Genomic DNA, 19,010 nt, shown 5'->3' with positions numbered 1-19,010 from the left:
TCATTTCTATAAAAAATTAGATAAATAAAAAATTATTAAGATATTTAATTGTGATGAAACAAATAGATGAACAAAATATTTTTGATAAACACCTAAAATTGTAACCATTTAATCAACGGTCAAATAGTTTCCGATTTTCCTAATTTGCAAAGATGATCCTTCAATTGAGACAAACAAAAAAAAGATGATTCTGATTATAAAAATACTCGAAGAAATGGACCCCATGAAGGATCCCTTAAATAAGCTTATTTAAGGGGAAGAGCCCTGTTGTAACCACACAGCCTCACCCCCCATCAGAAACTGGTCAAACCATTTGCTAGCCTCTTCGACCATATGCGGGGTCATTTGATGCCCGATGCCAGGTTTTGATATCAACTGGATTTTAAGGAAATGAAGAGCTTAGAATAGCAGTTAATCACCAAAAGGAAAAAAGGCCAAGGGAAATATACTATTTGCATTGATCTGAACAAATATGAGAGAGAGAGTTAAAAGTGAATCGCTATCATGCTTTCCACATTCATGGGCTCCGGATGAAGTGGTAACTTTGTTTAAATAGAAGACTTCAGTCTGCTTTACCAGAGGCATTAAAGGCAATTGAAGATGGTAAAAAGTGTGTGCATTAAAGTCCATGGTCCATACCTTAAAGTTATCTACACTGTTTGCATCTGCATAAGCCTTGCCTGCTCTTGATATGGGAATTTCCAGACCAGCAAGTGGACATCGAGGATCTTCTGCACCTATTGTTTTTGAAAAGTTTATATATTACTCCAGTTAAACATGATGCGTGATCACTAAGAAAGAGCGAAAAAGTCAATCTTCATGATGATTCAATTTAAGGAAAAGAAGAGAGTTGCAGGTCTACAATGTAGCCATTTATAGTGGACCATATAAGTTTCAGGGGTTATCCATTGTCATGTAAGCTTAAGAAAGTATCGCTCTGTATTAGAATTTGGATATGACAAGAGACAAATAGGTTGTATGTTAGAGGCACGCACATGCATGCATCATTAGAAGTTGAAGTGCTTTAAAGGATTTTACCATTAACAATCAACAGAGGACGTGGTGCAAGAGCTGGAATTGTGTAAGGAGAATCAAACTGGGCGGCTAGACCAGGAGCAATCCTATCCCAGACCTGGTCAGATAAGTAACATTGTAAGATGCCATCCAACTTTATATTTGCAATCAATTAGACTCTCCAGAATGACGAGATAAGTATGTAACTAACCTTCTCCACCACTTCTTTGTCAATCACACTCTTCCCCAGATCAATTCTTGCTTCTGCAGTGCAACCAAGAAAATGAAAGAATCAGAGAAGTAAACACAACAATAGCTCCATAAAAAGCACCACTAAGAGAAGGTTTTGATTGAAATGAACATAATGAGAGGCATTTTCATTATTTTGATTCCAGAATGCTTATTACAATGCACCAGAATAACACAACTAATCATGTACAAGTTAATCAGAAGTACCTTGTTCTAATATATATCTACTTTTCTACTTGTCTTACCCTCAAAAACAGGTTTTATACTGTCGACTCGAGCCTGCCACTTATCATTGTCTATTGCCCATCGGAACCCCTGTAGTCATAGTTGCATAAATAGTTAGCTATACACTTATACTCATACTAGATAAAACTAAAAATTAATGAATTAGACACACCACCTGAACACCAATTATAGGGACAACTACTGCATAGCGGGTGTCAGCAGCAGCAGCAAACCATGCATGCATACCTGCATCGCAAAATTAGAAGATGAATTTTGCATGTCACAGCAAAGGTGATATTCAAGTTCCCATCTTATCAACTTTTGCTTCACAAACCTCCAAGCGATTCACCAGTGATTCCTATCCTAGTAGGGTCTACATCCTCCCTCTGCATTGATAGATAATCTGCCAGTTTTATCAAGTCCCAGGCCTGCAATAATGGAATTTATGTATTTTATGAAATAAAATTGTCAGATAACTAAAGCCCATTGATTTCACTGACTACATTTCAACTTATCAACTCTCCTACTTGAAGGTAACAGACTGACAAGTTCAGTAACAATCTGATTGACAAAAGAATAAGTGGAGTTACCGTATCAAATAAGAATGGCATTGTATCACCTTTTTTCCATGATGATATGAGAGCCTGCATGTGAATAAGAACCCAAATCACTGATGAAGTTCATATAGCACAATAGTGTTTACTAGCTTAAACCAAATTAGCCCGCCACATTCAATCTTAGATTGGTTCACATTGTCATGAGAAAACCATGTAAAAGTGAAACTCAGCACCACTACCAGAATTCACACTCTCAAAATAAGTACTTGTCTGATGCTTCATTTTAAAGCCAAAAACCAAAGAACTTGAAAACAGTACTTTTAACCCACACTTCTGTGACAGTACGTGCAACAAAATAGCATCTATATTGTGCTTTTAGCAACCCATAGGCCAAAATTGCATAATAAAAACTTAAGAAAAGGTATAAAAATACACACATCCTGGTAAGTGGATATATTTCTGGCACGTTCACCATGGTAGCGAGAATCGATGGCAATTGTGACATATCCCCTTGAAGCATATGCCTGAAAAAAGAAAAAACAGAAACAAAACAAATATGTAAATTCCTCATTTTAACAATTGTACCCTGAAAAACACAAAATATCTAATTGTTGAAAGTTCACATAAAGAATAGGTACCTCAAGCAATGGTCTTAACCACTCCTTGTTCTTGTTTGTACTATGCAGAAAAACAACAGCAGGCTTTTTCTGGGTATTGTTTTCCTTCATGCTCAAAATCAACACGGGTAGCCGCCCTTGCTCTCCTGCCTATCATTAATCATATTAAGAAGATTATACACATACCCACTAAATCCAAAATCACTTGCAGTAATTTAAATATTTTGATTATTTAGACTAAAACTAAGACATCCAATAGCTCTCAAAGCTTCAAGTACCTCAGTAATCAAGTAAAGGTTCTCCTCTTGTAGCTTGTCCTTCAAATTGGGGATGTTGGCCTTGGGACAAGCGTTCATTGCCTAGTAAAAAAAGACCCAAACAACACAAACTCAACATTTATGAAATGTCACAATCACAATTTCCAACACAAAAAAAAAAAAAAAGTTCGTCATCTCGGAATGAGATTCGAACCTCACTGAACCGGGGCGGGGAAGCCTCCTGAAACAGCGGATTAGCCACCGGTTTGGCCGGTTCAACCGATAACGGAACTGAAAGAATTCAAACGTTTCACGTTACGTTACCAACAGTTAAGCATTGCATTAACAAAGCGAAAATCAAATTCCCCTCCATTTTCCCTAAACTTTCTCACCAGCCAAACAGGAAAAGAGATAAAATTACTTATCTACGGTTTCCAGTTTTGAATTCGCTCACCTTCGCCGGTTCGTCTGCTACGCAGAACTTGGAGGAACTTGGAACGAAGCTTCTGGACGTCGACAGCTTCTTCCATTACGCTCACTCGAGTGTCAGTGTTTGATGTGGTGCTTCTGGTCTGGAATCGGGACCGGTATTTATAGCGAAAGCGTTTTGGCGCGAGGAGAGCTTGGCGAACACACGTGTGGGCCAGAGGAGGTCGCACGTGTGGGCCAGTAGTGCTTGGTGAGTTGCATGAGAGAGTGGAGTGCAGAGGCCTGAGGAACATTAAGATGAAGATGACTAGATGAGAGAGGAGTAGTGAATCATCATTGATCATCAATCATGCTTTTCGGTCCGAGATTAAGGATTTGTGTAATTTTCCGTCATTATAATTTGTTTGTTTACTAGAAAACGTTTTATTTTACTAATTACTATACTCTCTTTGATGCAAAGGATTTGTATATTCAGACACATCACATTTCTGACCCGATAAAGAATGGTTTACCCACTTGACCACGTTGTTTAATATGATTTAACCATCCATGATCCAACTCCAATAAGACCTTCATAATTGTAATTATTTTCACAAAAAATAAAATAAAATCTATATGCTTGCAATTTGCACATTTTTCTTTTGTCAAACAACCACTTTCATAAAAGCACAAAACAGCCACAAAGCTTCAACACCTGAGAGCCCAACAGAAATTGTTTTAATAAAATGTTCCACTTTTTTTTTACTTGGGACGTTTTCTAACATTGGGACGAAAGTATTGCTAGACTATAAATTAGTTTGGTGGCTCTCTAGAGGGAGAGTAACAGACTTCCCAGATGTATAAACATATGTATTCTTTGTTTAAAAAAAGAAAAATTTACACCTATATCATCTAAATTTAGGGTCGTTTTACATTGCCACTCAAAAAAATAAAATTGAACCACATTATACATTTTTTTTTTCTTGGTCGAAAGAACCACATTATACTTGAATTTAAAATTCATTGTAATGTGAGATCTCACCCTAACTCTGCCAAGATTTAAATTTTTCCCGGATGACCTTCGAATTCAACAAATTGCAAACTTTCATTTGTCTTAATTATTTGGAAACCAGAGAGAAAAAGGCAAAAGATTAAAAATGGCTTATTAAGAATACGAGCAAGAATTTTGTTGGACAAATCGGGAACCTATTTTGGAAATTGGCAAGCACATAGTAGATCCTTCTCTCAGATTTCCGAGCAACCAAACAGAAATTTTTTGTTTGAATGAAAATGAACCAAGAAACGAAAGTAGTAGGAAGTACCGTTCAGACAACACGATCAGAATGAAAAGACAGCTAATGAAGATGCAAGGAAGCTCCACAGCCTCCACCTGTGTACGGCCTTATAACTCGTACTGTGACTGGCTTTTTAGAAGTCCTTTCATGGATCTCAAGAGCTAAAATCAAAGGACATTTTTGTAATTATATTCTAATAAGGTTTCAACTTTCAAGTAAGGCCCTGTGGACCTCATTCTTAGCCGTTGGATCAAATTTGAACAATAATGTATCGAGATGTATCTCGATCATACATATCTGATCTAACGGATGAGAAACAAGTTCTCATATATCCCACCTCATTAGAGAACAACTCTACAAAAAATTTACTGAAACTTCACTTTTGATCATACTCCAGCATAAAATGCATAACAAAATCTGAAAAGAACTATTTCTGTATTTAAGTTGTGCCAGAGAACAAAAACCTAGTGATGATTAGTTTCTCAAGAATATTTCCAACTGCAAGACCAAAGGTCGATTTATTTGGCAGGAAATCATGCCCAAATGCCTCAAAAGAGGCACGATGATAACATTTGAACTACTTCTATCCTAAGTTACAACTCTCTCTCTCTCTCTCTCTCTCTCTCATTATTTAATTCTATTGCCCAGTATTATTTTTCAATGGGCAATGAGACAGACCATTCTCACCAGAAGTGACTCTTGTTACCGACTGAGGCATTTTACCATTTGCTGAAGGAGGAGAGTTCGCAATGCCATTGCTGTGCGCCTCTTTCTGGCACCTGGGTTCAGTGCTAGTTTCTGCGATTCCACCCTCTGCAGATTCCTTTTGGCTTTCCCTCTCCCTTTTGGCTAAGGGAGAACACATTGTTTCTGCAAGGTGAAAAGACAAAGGACTCATTCTCGTTAGGCTAGTTGGACAGATGGATGACAGATAAAGTTCATCAAAACTCACAAAATAACGTTTTTGGTCCCTGGGTTTCCCTTTTAACATGTCCAAAGTTTTGATAGAGCTTAAGAAAAAAAAAATCCTCAAAATTAGTTTTGATTACTAGATTCGGTGTTGATGTAGGGAATTTGAAATAATCGAAACCCTTTTATATCAGTGAGTAATAAAGAAGATTCACTCTAGAACTAGCCTACAAATTATGGCAACAGAAGACATGATCATCCAAGTTATCACAATGCCCTGAATAGGTAGAAGAATATACAAAAATGTCTATCATCATAAAGCCAGCTGATCCACCTTATAGAGTGTCCTCATATGGAAAACTTTATATGTAGGGCATCAAGTTCTCAACAACATTCACAATACACATGGACATTTCGCGCAGGATGATTCTTTTGCAACCAAGAGAACCCCAGACAATGTTTTCGACAATTATTAGTTTAGATTCTTTAGAATATGAACTTGAAGAAGCTGACCTTTTATGCTCCCACAGGTGATAAGATGGTTAAGGAAATCCCTGAACCCAGTCAGGACAACCTTTTCCTGCTCTGCATAAACCTCTGTGCAACCTATCTCCTGAGATGACTTCTGAGTCATGCTTTGACTATTGGTTGCTTCACTATTTGGCAATCCAAACATTTTATCTTGTTCATCACACATCAGGGCAAGTGTTCCAGGGGACATTGGTCTACTATTTGGCACATCACCTCCATCTGATCCAGAACCACTGCTGCCATCTCCATCTGCTTGGTTCACTCCCAAATGGTCATCATGCGCAGCATTTTGAATATCATTCTCCTTTTTACTTTCTTTCTCCTCTTGAGTAGATGAAGCGCTACTAGTTTTATCAACCGACTCTTTTTGCCTATTTTCTGTACATATTAAATTAGAAAAGTCAAAACCAAATCGCATATTTAAAAGACAAAAACGGAAAATATCTAACTCCCACTAAAGCAACTCACAAGGGGGAAATATTAATATGCTAAATCACTGAAAAAGAGATCTTTTAGATGCTTATACGTATTGATTTGGCTACTTGCCAAACGGAAATATTTCCTCTACAGGAAAATCAAATTGAAATCAGAAATCTATTAATTAACCTGAAAAAATGACAATCGAAGTGAAAATGGCACAAAAGAGAAGAAAAATATACTTGATTTTGGTCGATAACCATGAGTTACTCATTAGGCCCTTTAGATACAGCCTCTTAATGTTATTTCCTTTTAAAAACTATTATAAGGAAGTTCTATTTGGGCAAAATATAAATTCCATATAGAATTCCACGCCTTAAAAATAAAAGCCATTTCAGTCAACTAATCAGCTAAAAATCACTTTGGGGATGGCCCAATAGTAAATCCACCTACTTCCAAGGTCCATAGGGTTCAAGCTCACAGTGTCTCTTAAGTTGCCTTAAATAAAGAAAAAAAGAGCTAAGGACTTGAAAGGTGAAATGGGATGCAAAGATATCAAGAAGAGAACCAAAACCTGCAAGTGCCTTTGCAGCTTCTCCGGAAACTACAACCAGACGTGAGCACAGATCCTTTATGTTCTTTGATTGGATAATATCCGCCAATGGAGATCTTCCGTCATGAAAAGTGATGATTATTATATTTTGAAGGAAAAATAGAGCAAAGGTCTATATTAACAATGTTAAAAAAATTTAAGCACCTGTATGTGAACTTTGAAGATCTTGATAGTGCTGGTGCTGCACTAGCAGTGCGAACAGCAGGAACAGATAACAGAGAAGAAGAGGCCATAGGAGGTCTTAGATGATTCTCCTGATTAAAGTCATAATTTAAAAAAAAAAAAGTTTATAGGCAACCGGTTGGCGAAAGAAATAGAGGAAGTGGAAATGGAAAGGAAGAAATAATAATGTACTGAATCCTAATTTTATTCTTAGAAGGATTTGCCATATTCAATAAATCTGTCTGTAGAAGAATGATCAAGAAGAGCATTAGCATAGCCTTTCATGAGCTAGAAAAGAATGTGAACTTATGGTCATTCAAGTATTAATAGCAAATTGGCAATACATGAATCTTTGAAGCCAGACAAGAACAACATATCAAACTATTCACAACAATGTCAAACACACAAAGTGTACACTTTAATCAAATCAGTTTGAAGTTTAAATTATCAAAACTTAAAAGTTATTTATCAAAGTAATCTAAGAAAAATCTACCTTCTGCGGATGTGTAATCGGGTGAATGGGTTGATCTTTGGCTTCAACTCCAAAAAAGAGTTCATAACTCTTTCTTTTTCTGGAAACCACAGGGGTCCCAAAGCCAGAGGATCCAATAGCCCCACTAATGGCTGCATTAGCCTGTTGCATGTAGGCCATAGTATTTTGGTCTTCATGAAAGAGAGCCCTTCTTTCTTCACTTCCTTCAAAGTTCTTGCAGTCCATGCATTTACAATTTTCAGAGCATAGAATATTGGCTTGGAAGCATTCACAATACTTCTTGAGGCACCCTGATTTCTTGCAATGACATCCTTTGTTGTGCTTTCCAGTTGCTTGAATGTCCCCAGCATCCTCCTGAATTTGTTCTAAGAAATTATTAATCCATGCTGAGCTTTCAAAAGACAATATGCTTGACCTAAAAATTTAAATGATTCTACTAAAAATTATTAAACATATTACACTTGCAACTCCTTGATCCTGCTTCTCTCTATGCAGTGACACAAGGCATTGCTTTGTTAACTAGTTTGATACTAGGATGAATAAGCATAAGAATTGAGTTAAAGTCAATGCAAGGGCACTGATCAAGCTATAAATGAGTAAGATTACATACTCTACCATCACGAGAATCATGTGGGCTGCTAGCAATCTTTGGTCTGAATGCATGTGGGTTGCGCTCTAAAGTTGCTCCAACTGCCTCCTGCCTAGCAGCTTCATTGTCCGCATTATTGTGGCAATTTGAGCAGTTGCAACCTTCACAATAAATTCCAGCTGCAAAGCACTCGCAGTACCTAAAAATGATCAAATTTTTAGTCTAGGTAGTAAAAAGAATGTGCAGAAGAGATTAATGTGCCACATACGTAGGCATAATTTTTTTTATAAGTAAAATACTAAAAAAGAAACAATGTTAACACTTTTATATTCTAACTGAAACTGGATTTTCTTTTAAGGACACTCCAAGCTGAGTGGATTTATCAACTTAAACCATTAATTCAACAAATTATTTTGTTCCCATACACATCAAGGAAAATATCGTACAAAGGTCTAGAAGTGTTCCAATATACATCTAGAGAGAATTCACATTCAAATTCTGAGGTTTACATGAGCAAACGAAACAATCATTGACAAAATCTGTTTGTTTACATGTCAATGGACCGCATAAAACTGTATCATGAGGAAGAGAAGATATGTACACCTTCAAGGGGGAAAAAACCAAAAACATGAGAGAGAGAGAGAGAGAGAGAGATTGAGAGGAGGAAGAGCACTGATGTGATTCATCCAATTCATGCATTATGACATATTCCGTGAAGGAGAACACGAAGTTATATTGTATATACTCTTTCCAGAAGTGAGCTGTGTTATCCCATCATAAAGCATTTTGACATCTATCCGTCATAAAACCATGTTAATAGAAAGTCTACGTGAAATTATTACAATGAATTTCAAGGTTGTACTCCATAACAGAATCAACAAGATATGCAATGGGGAGTTGAAGTCTATAGGACCAGAAATGTAAATATCTGCAATATCTTTCTCACTCTCCAGATGTGAAGTTAAGACATCATCCACAAGGGGAGGGGAGGTTAGGTATCTAAGTCCAGATTAACAAGATCCCCAAGAAAACCACAAATGGAGCATTCTTCGTGGTAAAAGTTATAAAGAGGAGCAGATATCCTTACAACTTCAGGCACCGAGAGTTTTTACAGTTACATTGCTTTTGCTTCTTTGGAGTACCATCTTTTCCTTCACCGCGTATGCGTGATATGGGAGACTGTGATATAGGAGACTCTTGTTTGCTGAAGACAAATACATGCATGCAAAGGTCAAGAACAATATAATACAATAAACTATCATACTAAAGCGGCTTAAAACATATGTTTATTGAAAAAGAAAAGGTGAACAAGCTTGAGAAGTAAATCATATAAGCCTAACATCATATAGAATGTGAAAATCAGAGCCAACACCTTTCTATAATTACGATAGCTAAACTTTATGTTTAAAATAAATTTTTATGGATGTGCATGACTAATACAAGCATATCCAAACATTATAAACAAATTTACTCATAAATGTACAGTACAAACTCCCTAAGCAACCACATTTACCATTCAAACATACCATACCTATTTTGCACTAGTTTGCTACCACAAGTACATAAAGTTTAGCTCTACAGCAAAGCCTATTAACCATTTCAATGTTTCCCACATCCAATAACAAAATTCAACACCTAAATTGAAATTCCATGAAATTTCTATCGATATGATAGATAGTCCAAGAACAATTACCCCGGTGCGGATAGCGAAAGCTTGTACACCGGGTGCGGAACACGACCGTTCGCCGGCGACACCGCACTCGATGGCGGCCTTGCCTGAAATTGAGGAATTGCCTGCTGCGCCGGTAATTGTTTCGGCGACTGCAACTGCAACTGTGCAGGTGAGTTCTGTGACTGCTGCACCTGTGGCTGTGACTGTAGCTGAGCCTGAGCTCTCGAGTGCTCCGACAACACCGCATTCGCCGCCGCCATCAACGTCTTATTCGCCGACACAATCGCACTCGCCGCCGCCAACGACGACGTCTTATTCGCCGTCGCTATCGCACTTGCCGCCGCCGTAAAATCGAGTTGTCTCGCCAATTTTTTCGGCGCGATATCGGAAACCGTTTCGTTCTGCTCCATTAATCTCAAAATTCAAGCACTATCACACACAATTGGCCTCCTCCTAATTCACATTCGATTTCCCAAACAAAATGCTCAAAATGAAGAAACTATTACACAATATACACATTATCAACGACGAAACGGAGCCATTTCTGAGCTCAAGTCGTCGTCACCGGAAACCGTCCCGGACCGACGGTGATTCGGCGGCGATTGCCGATACCGAAAAATCAACCGTAATATTAACAAAATGTATGAGAAAATATCGGAAATGCTTAATTTGAAGCTACTGCAAATCCCGAATCCGATCAGATAGTGCGAGAGACTGAACGGAATCGGAGATTCGGAAGATTAGGGAAGATAGGGCCACCTCGCTTAGGCTATCAGCCTATCAGTCTTTTTCTCTTTCTCTCCCTCTCGATGTTTTTTTTGAAATTGAATTTCCTAAATAATGGAGGGCGAGATGCTCGCATTTGGCAATCCAACGGACCAGATTAAAATGTGGGTTTAACGGTTGCAATTGGGTAGAAGAGTGGGGAGTGGTTGACAGCCGTTGGATGGAGAGCGGCTTAGGTTTTCTTCTGGGAAAGCGACGCGAGTGGAATTTGGCGCTAAGTAGAGTCCGGAAAGCGTCTGCCATGTACACGTGTACGGGTAGTATTGAGTCTGACTTGACCTAGGAAAATATGGACGGCTGAAATTTAAAACTTTGAAGACTAAGAAAAGTACGCGGAAAATGAATTTGAACGACGAATTTGTTTCCCCGACGGCTACAGGTTAACGCTGTCTTTATGCCTTTTGCCCCAAAAGTGAACAAAGATATTAGAATTTTATTTTCACGTTTTCATTTTCTTTTTCTTTTTTTGACTAAGCCTACACATAAGTTGCGAAAAAAATGGTGAAAATACCCTGTTTACTAATCAAAGAAGTGGTTATTTTCCAGCAAAAAATAAATGAGTGGTTATTTGATAAAAGTAGATTCTATACTACTGTATAAATAACAATATATATTAGGGTTTTTAATTACTATCATTAACTTTTAATTATTAATTAATATGATAATGATATGAGAACTTATTTGTTAATTATAATCGGACTAATATATGAATAAGTGAAATATGGTTTGTTAATTATAATCATATATAGTTTTAGGTGCAATAATCATCATGCGAACATGTTTTTGATGATCAGTTAACAAATTTTGACACGAGTTGATTAATGATTAGATAAATGTTAATTTCACCGATTAGCTTATGAGTGTTGAAGTCATTTAAGGATCATATTATAGACTACTTTAACTCTCAAGTTGGTGTTACATTTGAGAAAAAAAGGTACCTTGCAGATTTATGGGTAGTGATGTTTGTAATGTCACAACTTATGTAATATAAGACATGACAACTAGCTTGTTATAATTTGTAAGGTCTAGAGTGAACCTATAAATCATAAATTAAATAGTATCATATAAATTCAAATTTAAAACCATTTTCTTGAGATTATATATAGTTTGTATATCTAATATTACTCAAATAATAATTTTTGACAAAATTACTCAAATAAAAGATATAGAAGAATCTAATTATGTAGTCTCTATATTTCCTTTAGGTTGCCTTATCCGCCAGCTCCACTAAAACCCAATTATCTAATGGTTGTTTATATATTTCTTGTACACCAACCCAATATTAAGAAGAATTAATTACTATAGGGTGCACGTTATGCATCATATTTAATCTCTAGTAAACTAATTCATTTTATTTAACAATAAGGTAACTATTAGTTGCATTGCAAGAGCGGGTGACAGATGGCTTATTTTTAAATATGGTCAATTGCCATTTTATCTCTTATTTTTTGTCTTTCTCTTTCCTCTTCTCTCTCTCCCCGCTATGTCTCTCTTCTCTTTCCTTTTCATCATCTTCGATCTTGTTATTCTTTTTCGTAGATCTAGAACTTTTTTTTTTTGTCAAAAGATCTGGAACTCATATCTAGAAAAATATTGAAATTCTGAACTGAAATTATAAAATGAAAATGCAAACTAAAACTACGATTTTTTGAGTTTGTTAACTGTGTCAGATAACTAAAATTGCAACTTTATAAGAGTATTATCCATGATTGAAACTGCAGTAAAAACTAAAACTGCACGTAAAAATTGAAACTTTTTACGATTAAATTTGTTTGCATAGTGTTGAAGTTGTTTTGGGCTGTGAGTGAGTTTTTGTTACTTGAAAATTAAATTTGTGGTTATGGGTGAGTTGATGTTACCTAAAAATTAAATTTAGGGTTGTGAATAAGTTGATGTTACCTTAAAATTAAATTATGAGATTGAGTATTTTTAGTTTACTTTTTGTACTATGAGTACCTTAAAGTTAATGGACTCTTCTACCAACAATTTAACTCACAGTCATCAAAATCTACAACCATGCAATAAGCACAACTCAATTCTCAAACTCTCTCATAATTAGATTCGTGTACTTATATGAGGCTTCTATATATAAATAATAAAAGGTCCCGTTAATTAAGTATTAATATTGGAGGTCTTAGTTAATCAAAAGGTAAAATGAAGTAGCTAGTTTAGTTGAATCAACCGGATAGAAGGAAAATACCACTAAGATTAATTAATAGAGGATGGTAGCGAAGAAATGATAATTTATCGATTGACTTAATTTTCGGCCAAACTTCAATTAGTTTCCTTAATTATTAATTAAAATGAGTCAATAAAATGAGGTGGACATATATATATACAGTTCATTCTCTAACCGACTAAAAATACTCCAAATTTACAATTTATCTCATATTTTGTTAAGAAATCATGAAATATCCAGTTTACATTCAAAAATATAGTTTTACTTAGTTATTTATAAGGTGTTTGAACTTTTTCACTCATTGCTAATTAATTTTAAGTTAGATATATATATGTGCTCAAATTTCTGTTTTGGTATTAAACATGCATGGTTATACACAGGTAGACTCAACAGCTATGCGGGTTCTCACGTCATCTAATATAAATTATTCATGTATATAACTTGAGTGATGTCACACATGCGGAACATATTAAGAAAAATATTTCACATTTAAAATATATAGTCTTGGTTAAGTAGTGATTTATAGACTGTTGAGTATTTTCATCCATTATCAATTAATTTTGAATGTGATGCTAGATACCTAAGTAGGTTTAGGTGGAGTACCATAGCTAATATTAATAGATGTGTTTGTATCACTTTGTAGGGGCGGCATGGGTTATGCAGTTATGACTTAATTATAAGGTAGAGTTTTACAATATTCCAAGCTAGTCTTTTATGGTACATACTTTTTATGTCCATTCAAATATGGCTCGATCCCCATACATTCAAAATATTATATGAATCCATATGCACAATTTTGTGCTAGCTAGCCTAGCTTATACGTACCATATATATATGTGCATGTCATCCAATAACTACTCATCTTTTCAACAAATTCGGTAGGCACAAACTAGCTCTTTTGTGCCTGAACGACACGTATGACATATAATGGGTTTCGATTATGGATTTATTTTTCTACTAATAATTAATTAAGATGCAAAATTTTCTATTATTATATATGTGTGGGTATGTTAGGGCGGTGTTTATATAATGGACATCATTCGACTCTCAATCGTAAATGATATGAGACTGCTAATCATAATATTCATGGCAAAGGTATGCCAAAGGTAATCGATCTCAGCATTGATGTCCAAACAATAGCTGTCGGGTCACAATCAAGGACAATATTATGTGAAAGGATACTCGTTTAATGGAACATTTATTAATTAATTATATATATATATATATATTGAAGTCTTAATATTCCATTTGAAATAATTTTTCTGGGTTTTAAACTTGTGCCCAAACAATAATCAACCTACGGGCTATATATCCTCTTAATTGCACTTTTCCATTTATAAATCCAAATAATTCAAAGTGAATACCGAGTTGACTTTTTATTTTTCTTTTATTTTTATGTTTGTTTTATTATTTCAAAAGAGGTCGTATACCTAACAATTATTTTCATACACTCTCCTAAATCTGTGTTGCTCATCACTCGATCTCTCTCTCCTTAACAAATTTCCATGACCTTCTCATTTTACCCTCATTATGTTTTTTTTTTTTTTTCTTTTAAACGTGAAAAAGTAAATAGCAGCCCAACTTAGCCAATGGAGAAAACTGGCCGGCCAACCACTCTGGGATCTGATCACTGATGACTGTATTATTAATCAGAGATATATACGTACAAGTCGATCTCAATGACGTACTCCACAGCTTTTTTATAAATTAAAGTTTGAAGCTGAATAGGCATCAAAATCTGAATGTGAAGAGGTAATTATAAGTTTATAACTAATTAATTAGAAATTAAGGATATCCATGCATATTAGTCCAGCGGCTTTGTAACAATTAATGGACTGATTCATTTTTTGAAAGGACTATGGACTGATTTATTAGCTTAATAATGTATGTATATATTTTTTTTTTTGTCGGAATTATGTATGTATTATTTTATTAGTTTTATAATTTTTAATTCCTTTAATTACTAATTTTTGTGGCCTGTCATGAAATGATACTCAAACAAAGGTTTCGAATATATTGTTTCATGGGAGCTAGATGATATTTTAATATAACTAGTTTACTATTGCCACTCTGTATAGAAAAAAAAAACAAAGGAATATTAATTAATAAGTACAAAAAATGTATTATATTAGACTATTAGTCAAGGTCGATCGACCCGACTTAAACCCATAGATAATAACAGACCATCCTATAAATTCATACTTGGGCTGCAGTTCAAACCCTCCGAATATGGCTTAGCTTTTTTTTTTTTTTTTTTTTTATATCTCTTCGGTAGAAATAAATTGAGACGGGCACGTTTAAAATTTTAGGAGCATACACTAGACAGAGTCCTTGGATCATGGAAGCACTTTCATGCTATAACATTTCTTTAATGTGTCTTTTTTGGATCTATAATATGCATATGCATGATCACTGGCGGATCCAAGCTAGGTGGGGTCAATAGGGTCAATTGACCCCATAAACCCATAAATCTCCCTTTAGATGAAAAATGTTGACCCCATGGTTCATGGCTTCTTCTTGAAGTTACGAGGGCAAGAAATGGTGGAAGGTGTTTGTGAAAATGTTTGAAAGAGGTAAGGAGAAGAAGAAGAGAGTGGATCATGTGTTTAGGAGGTGTGATTTTTTTTTTAAAAAAACTTAGAGACTTGTCAAAACGACGTCGTTTTGACAATTTTATTTAAAAAACAAAAACTAAAAGACTTAACATTCAGAAAACACATATGTGGACAACCTCTTTTTGGCTTTCACATTGAGAATGAATAGGGCCCTAAACTCAAACCCAATTTGACTCTAGTCTCACCCAAACTCAATTCAATTCTCACGCATATAGTGAAGCTCGCCGTCACAAAAGGTGTCATCGCCGTTGACTCTCACGCACACGACTTGAATGTTGACCCCATAAACAATAATTCCTAAATTCGCTATTGCACGTGATAACAAGCCAAGTTTGGAGAGGGCCCGATCCCCATAGTCCATAATGAGTTATAATATATATCCCTGTCAGCCTTCACACATTTCAATTCTTAAGATCTGTGTCAAATTTTACCATCAAGTTCAAAATTGATGTATATATAGTTTCCCCTAATGGACCGTACGTACTGAATTGAAGTGAGTTATTATTAAATTTTATTAAATTATATTGGATATATAGCAGTATTGCAATTATACAGTTTGGGGTTTGTAGAGATCGATTTATATGTTCATAGTACGACTTAAACGACATGTAATAATCTTCAGATCTGTGGTGGCCTCCGTACATGCATAGAACAGTACAGTCCAGTTCAATTTTGTTCATTATAATTATTAATTAAGCTGCATTATGTTGTTTATTCTTTGCTTTATACGATCGAATTATCGATCAGTATAAAATCCTAATTTTTTATATTGGGCAATCGACAATATTGATGCAGCTAGCTAGCTAGTCAGTTAGGTATAACCAAGACATGTCTATTGTTAGTGATTGAAATGGCACATCAATTATTGGAGTGTACTGTGCTTTTCCCAATGAACAGCCCTTGCTGTACTAGATCAAAAATAATATATATATATATATATGCGCTATAAATTTAATCTACTTTTTAAACTAATTAATTCATGAAATTTTCTCTTTATTAAATTCTAGCCAGTTACATATAAAGAGATGAAATTAACAGTTGCTAGCTTTTAGTTGATATTATTATGAGTTGGTAGACATTAAATTAATCACAATGTTTCTTTGTTTCCTAGGTCTGCATGGTCCCTCCCTGGGTTACGTACGTACATCAAGGACCAATCTCATCAATCTTTTATTAATTTTGCTTAGAAAAGCTTGCTGTATTTTAATTTTCCACCTCAATCATTCTTTCATCGATCACCTTTTGTTTTAGGGTAACACTAATTTAATTTCATCCCCTTGTTTAATTACAAAGCTTACGTGGAAGTTTGATTTTTTATGCCATGCATATATAATAGATATATAATTAAATATATCTACCTATTCTGAATTTAATTAGTACGACTAGTCAAGTACTCCTAGCTAGTTCCATCCCATAAGTTGGTGGAATAATTTTAGTATAAAATTATCCAATAAGACATAACTTTTGCTACATATATATATATATTATCACGAAATAACATTTCATTAACTAAGTAATTAAGTACAAAATAATTATAAACAGGCATAGAATCACATTGGCATGTACTTCATTAACTTAACAATAATGCTAATTGTCCCACTTTTTTTTTTTCCCACATTTGTGTTTCACCTGATGTGTCATTACTTTACTGGAAGGGTATTTCATTTTTCTTTTTTAGGTTTTATTTTTTAATTTTTAGTGTCCAATATATAAATACCATGTAAGATGGTATAAAATTATGGTATAAAAATATGATAAGTATAGCATTACTGTTAACTTAATCAAGTAATTTAACTCGTCTTTTAATATGACCTTTAAATTTACAACGTACGTCACTTGTGGCGTTTGAATATAAAAATTAACGCCTTCCATATATGACATATTTTAGGTGTCATGAAAAGGCTTTTATATTGCAGTGGTATAATCGAGCAACCATTACCTTAATCTGCAGGCTCTATGTCAAGAGGCTAGCTTTCACTACATACAGAAGCCTGCAGGCATGCATTAATTAACATTTTTTCTGCTAATTCTACGATGTTGTCATGCATTTTCATTATAATTTTCTTCCCCCATGCCCAAGGAATTAAATTTCGAAATTTTCTTCGAAATTTTTACAAAATTTCCATTTTTTGAGGTTTCGAAATATCACTGAATCAAAATTGTCAAAATTTTGTTAAAAGTTTTAATCGTTTTAGTTTAAATTTTCAACGAAATTGAAAATCTTTCGAAGGAAATTTCCATATTTTTGAACCTTCGAAATCCGAAATTTAATTCTTTACTCATGCTTAATGAAGCAGGTACAACAAAATTTTACTTAAGAAAACATATAAATATATAAGCCACATCAGTCCAAGTTATTAACATTAATTTTTGGCCTATACATGCATGTTCCCCATAATTTTCTATCTTCCAAGTAAGCGGAGTTTGATGAATCCCGCTATTATGTAAGAAAAACTGTATATATAATACATAGGAGGAATTTCTTAAGAGAGATCAATTATGATAAAAATAAAATGGGATCGCATGTAAATCAAACTGCAATTCAATAATTCGAACTGTCGAATATATATATATATATGAGTTAAATACAAAAATGATCCACGAACTTTATAGTGAATCTTAATTTGGTCAACTAATTATAAAAAGTGTCAATTTGGTCCACAAACTATTCAATTTGTACCAAAGCAGTACAAACGCTAACTTTCATCCAAAAATTAACATAATTGGTCACATAAAAATGTGATGTACGGACTGAAATACCTCTGAAAATGTGGTCACTTACTGTGCACATGATCACTTTTCGTTAAATTTTTCGATAGAAGTTAACGTTTGTACTGCTTTGATACAACTTGAAAAGTTCGTGGACCAAACTGACACTTTTTATAGTTAGCGGACTAAATTGAGATTCACTGTAAAGTTTGTGGACCATTTTTGTATTTAACCCTATATATATATATATATTAAAATGCTCTAAAACTAACTGGTTAGTAAGTTAATATAAAGCTAACTACCATGTTGGGCCCACTGCACAATATAATCTTAAAATCCGAACCGTCTATTTTTTAGGTCATACTTCAAAGATTATCTTTGTAAAAAATCTCCAAAATCGAAAGTCATTTAGCCATTTGATTATAATAATAACTATTTATATGCTTTTATCAAAAATATTGATCGTCTATTTATTTGATCTCAATTAGAGGACTACATGATTTTAAATTTAGTTGATTTTTTGCAATGATGATCTTTGATGCAGAGCCTAAATAATTGATGGCTCGGATTATGAAATTAATTATGTGGTGGGCTCAAAAACATGGTTAGCTTCGTATTAGCTTGCTAACTGGTTAGTTTTAGAGCACTCCTCTATATATATAATATTAATATATACAAAAATGCTCTAGAACTAATTGCATGTTAGTAAGATA

General features: G+C 34.6%; 2 protein-coding genes across 2 annotated transcripts; both read right to left on the bottom strand.

Moving 5' to 3' along the window:
* Window positions 1-23: 23 nt before the first annotated feature.
* Window positions 24-3,671, bottom strand: LOC147278894 (alpha/beta-Hydrolases superfamily protein). Its single transcript, XM_086249882.1, has 13 exons — window positions 3,374-3,671; window positions 3,134-3,210; window positions 2,941-3,021; window positions 2,684-2,812; window positions 2,483-2,569; window positions 2,079-2,132; window positions 1,823-1,916; window positions 1,664-1,734; window positions 1,509-1,578; window positions 1,226-1,278; window positions 1,039-1,132; window positions 640-737; window positions 24-375 (listed from the first exon to the last, which is right to left on the bottom strand). Exons 1-13 carry the CDS (start codon window positions 3,639-3,641, stop codon window positions 250-252), a joined length of 1,302 nt encoding a protein of 433 aa, XP_086106008.1. The 5' UTR covers window positions 3,642-3,671; the 3' UTR covers window positions 24-249.
* A 1,371-nt stretch (window positions 3,672-5,042) lies between these two features.
* Window positions 5,043-10,772, bottom strand: LOC147278893 (protein tesmin/TSO1-like CXC 6). Its single transcript, XM_086249881.1, has 8 exons — window positions 10,030-10,772; window positions 9,424-9,540; window positions 8,358-8,535; window positions 7,748-8,101; window positions 7,237-7,346; window positions 7,054-7,148; window positions 6,045-6,440; window positions 5,043-5,492 (listed from the first exon to the last, which is right to left on the bottom strand). The coding sequence occupies exons 1-8, from the start codon at window positions 10,416-10,418 to the stop codon at window positions 5,260-5,262; spliced, it is 1,872 nt and encodes a 623-aa protein (XP_086106007.1). The 5' UTR covers window positions 10,419-10,772; the 3' UTR covers window positions 5,043-5,259.
* Window positions 10,773-19,010: the final 8,238 nt, after the last annotated feature.

This window comes from Dryas octopetala, chromosome 7, assembly GCF_963921425.1.
Source record: "Dryas octopetala chromosome 7, drDryOcto1.1, whole genome shotgun sequence".
Taxonomy (NCBI): Eukaryota; Viridiplantae; Streptophyta; class Magnoliopsida; order Rosales; family Rosaceae; genus Dryas; species Dryas octopetala.
Note: the sequence above shows the minus strand (reverse complement) of the source record. Positions and strands in the feature narration are given on the sequence as shown.

Excerpts from the sequence above, each read along its gene's own strand:
- LOC147278894 (XM_086249882.1), bottom strand. The coding sequence starts at position 3,641 with ATGTTCCTCAGGCCTCTGCACTCCACTCTCTCATGCAACTCACCAAGC. Across the intron at positions 1,279-1,508 it reads TATAAAACCTGTTTTTGAGG|AAGCAAGAATTGATCTGGGG; the intron begins GTAAGACAAGTA and ends GTTGCACTGCAG. Across the intron at positions 376-639 it reads ACAGTGTAGATAACTTTAAG|TTGATATCAAAACCTGGCAT; the intron begins GTATGGACCATG and ends CTTAAAATCCAG.
- LOC147278893 (XM_086249881.1), bottom strand. The coding sequence starts at position 10,418 with ATGGAGCAGAACGAAACGGTTTCCGATATCGCGCCGAAAAAATTGGCG. Across the intron at positions 8,536-9,423 it reads AACTCTCGGTGCCTGAAGTT|GTACTGCGAGTGCTTTGCAG; the intron begins GTAAGGATATCT and ends GATCATTTTTAG. Across the intron at positions 7,149-7,236 it reads TCTTCAAAGTTCACATACAG|ATCTCCATTGGCGGATATTA; the intron begins GTGCTTAAATTT and ends TCATGACGGAAG.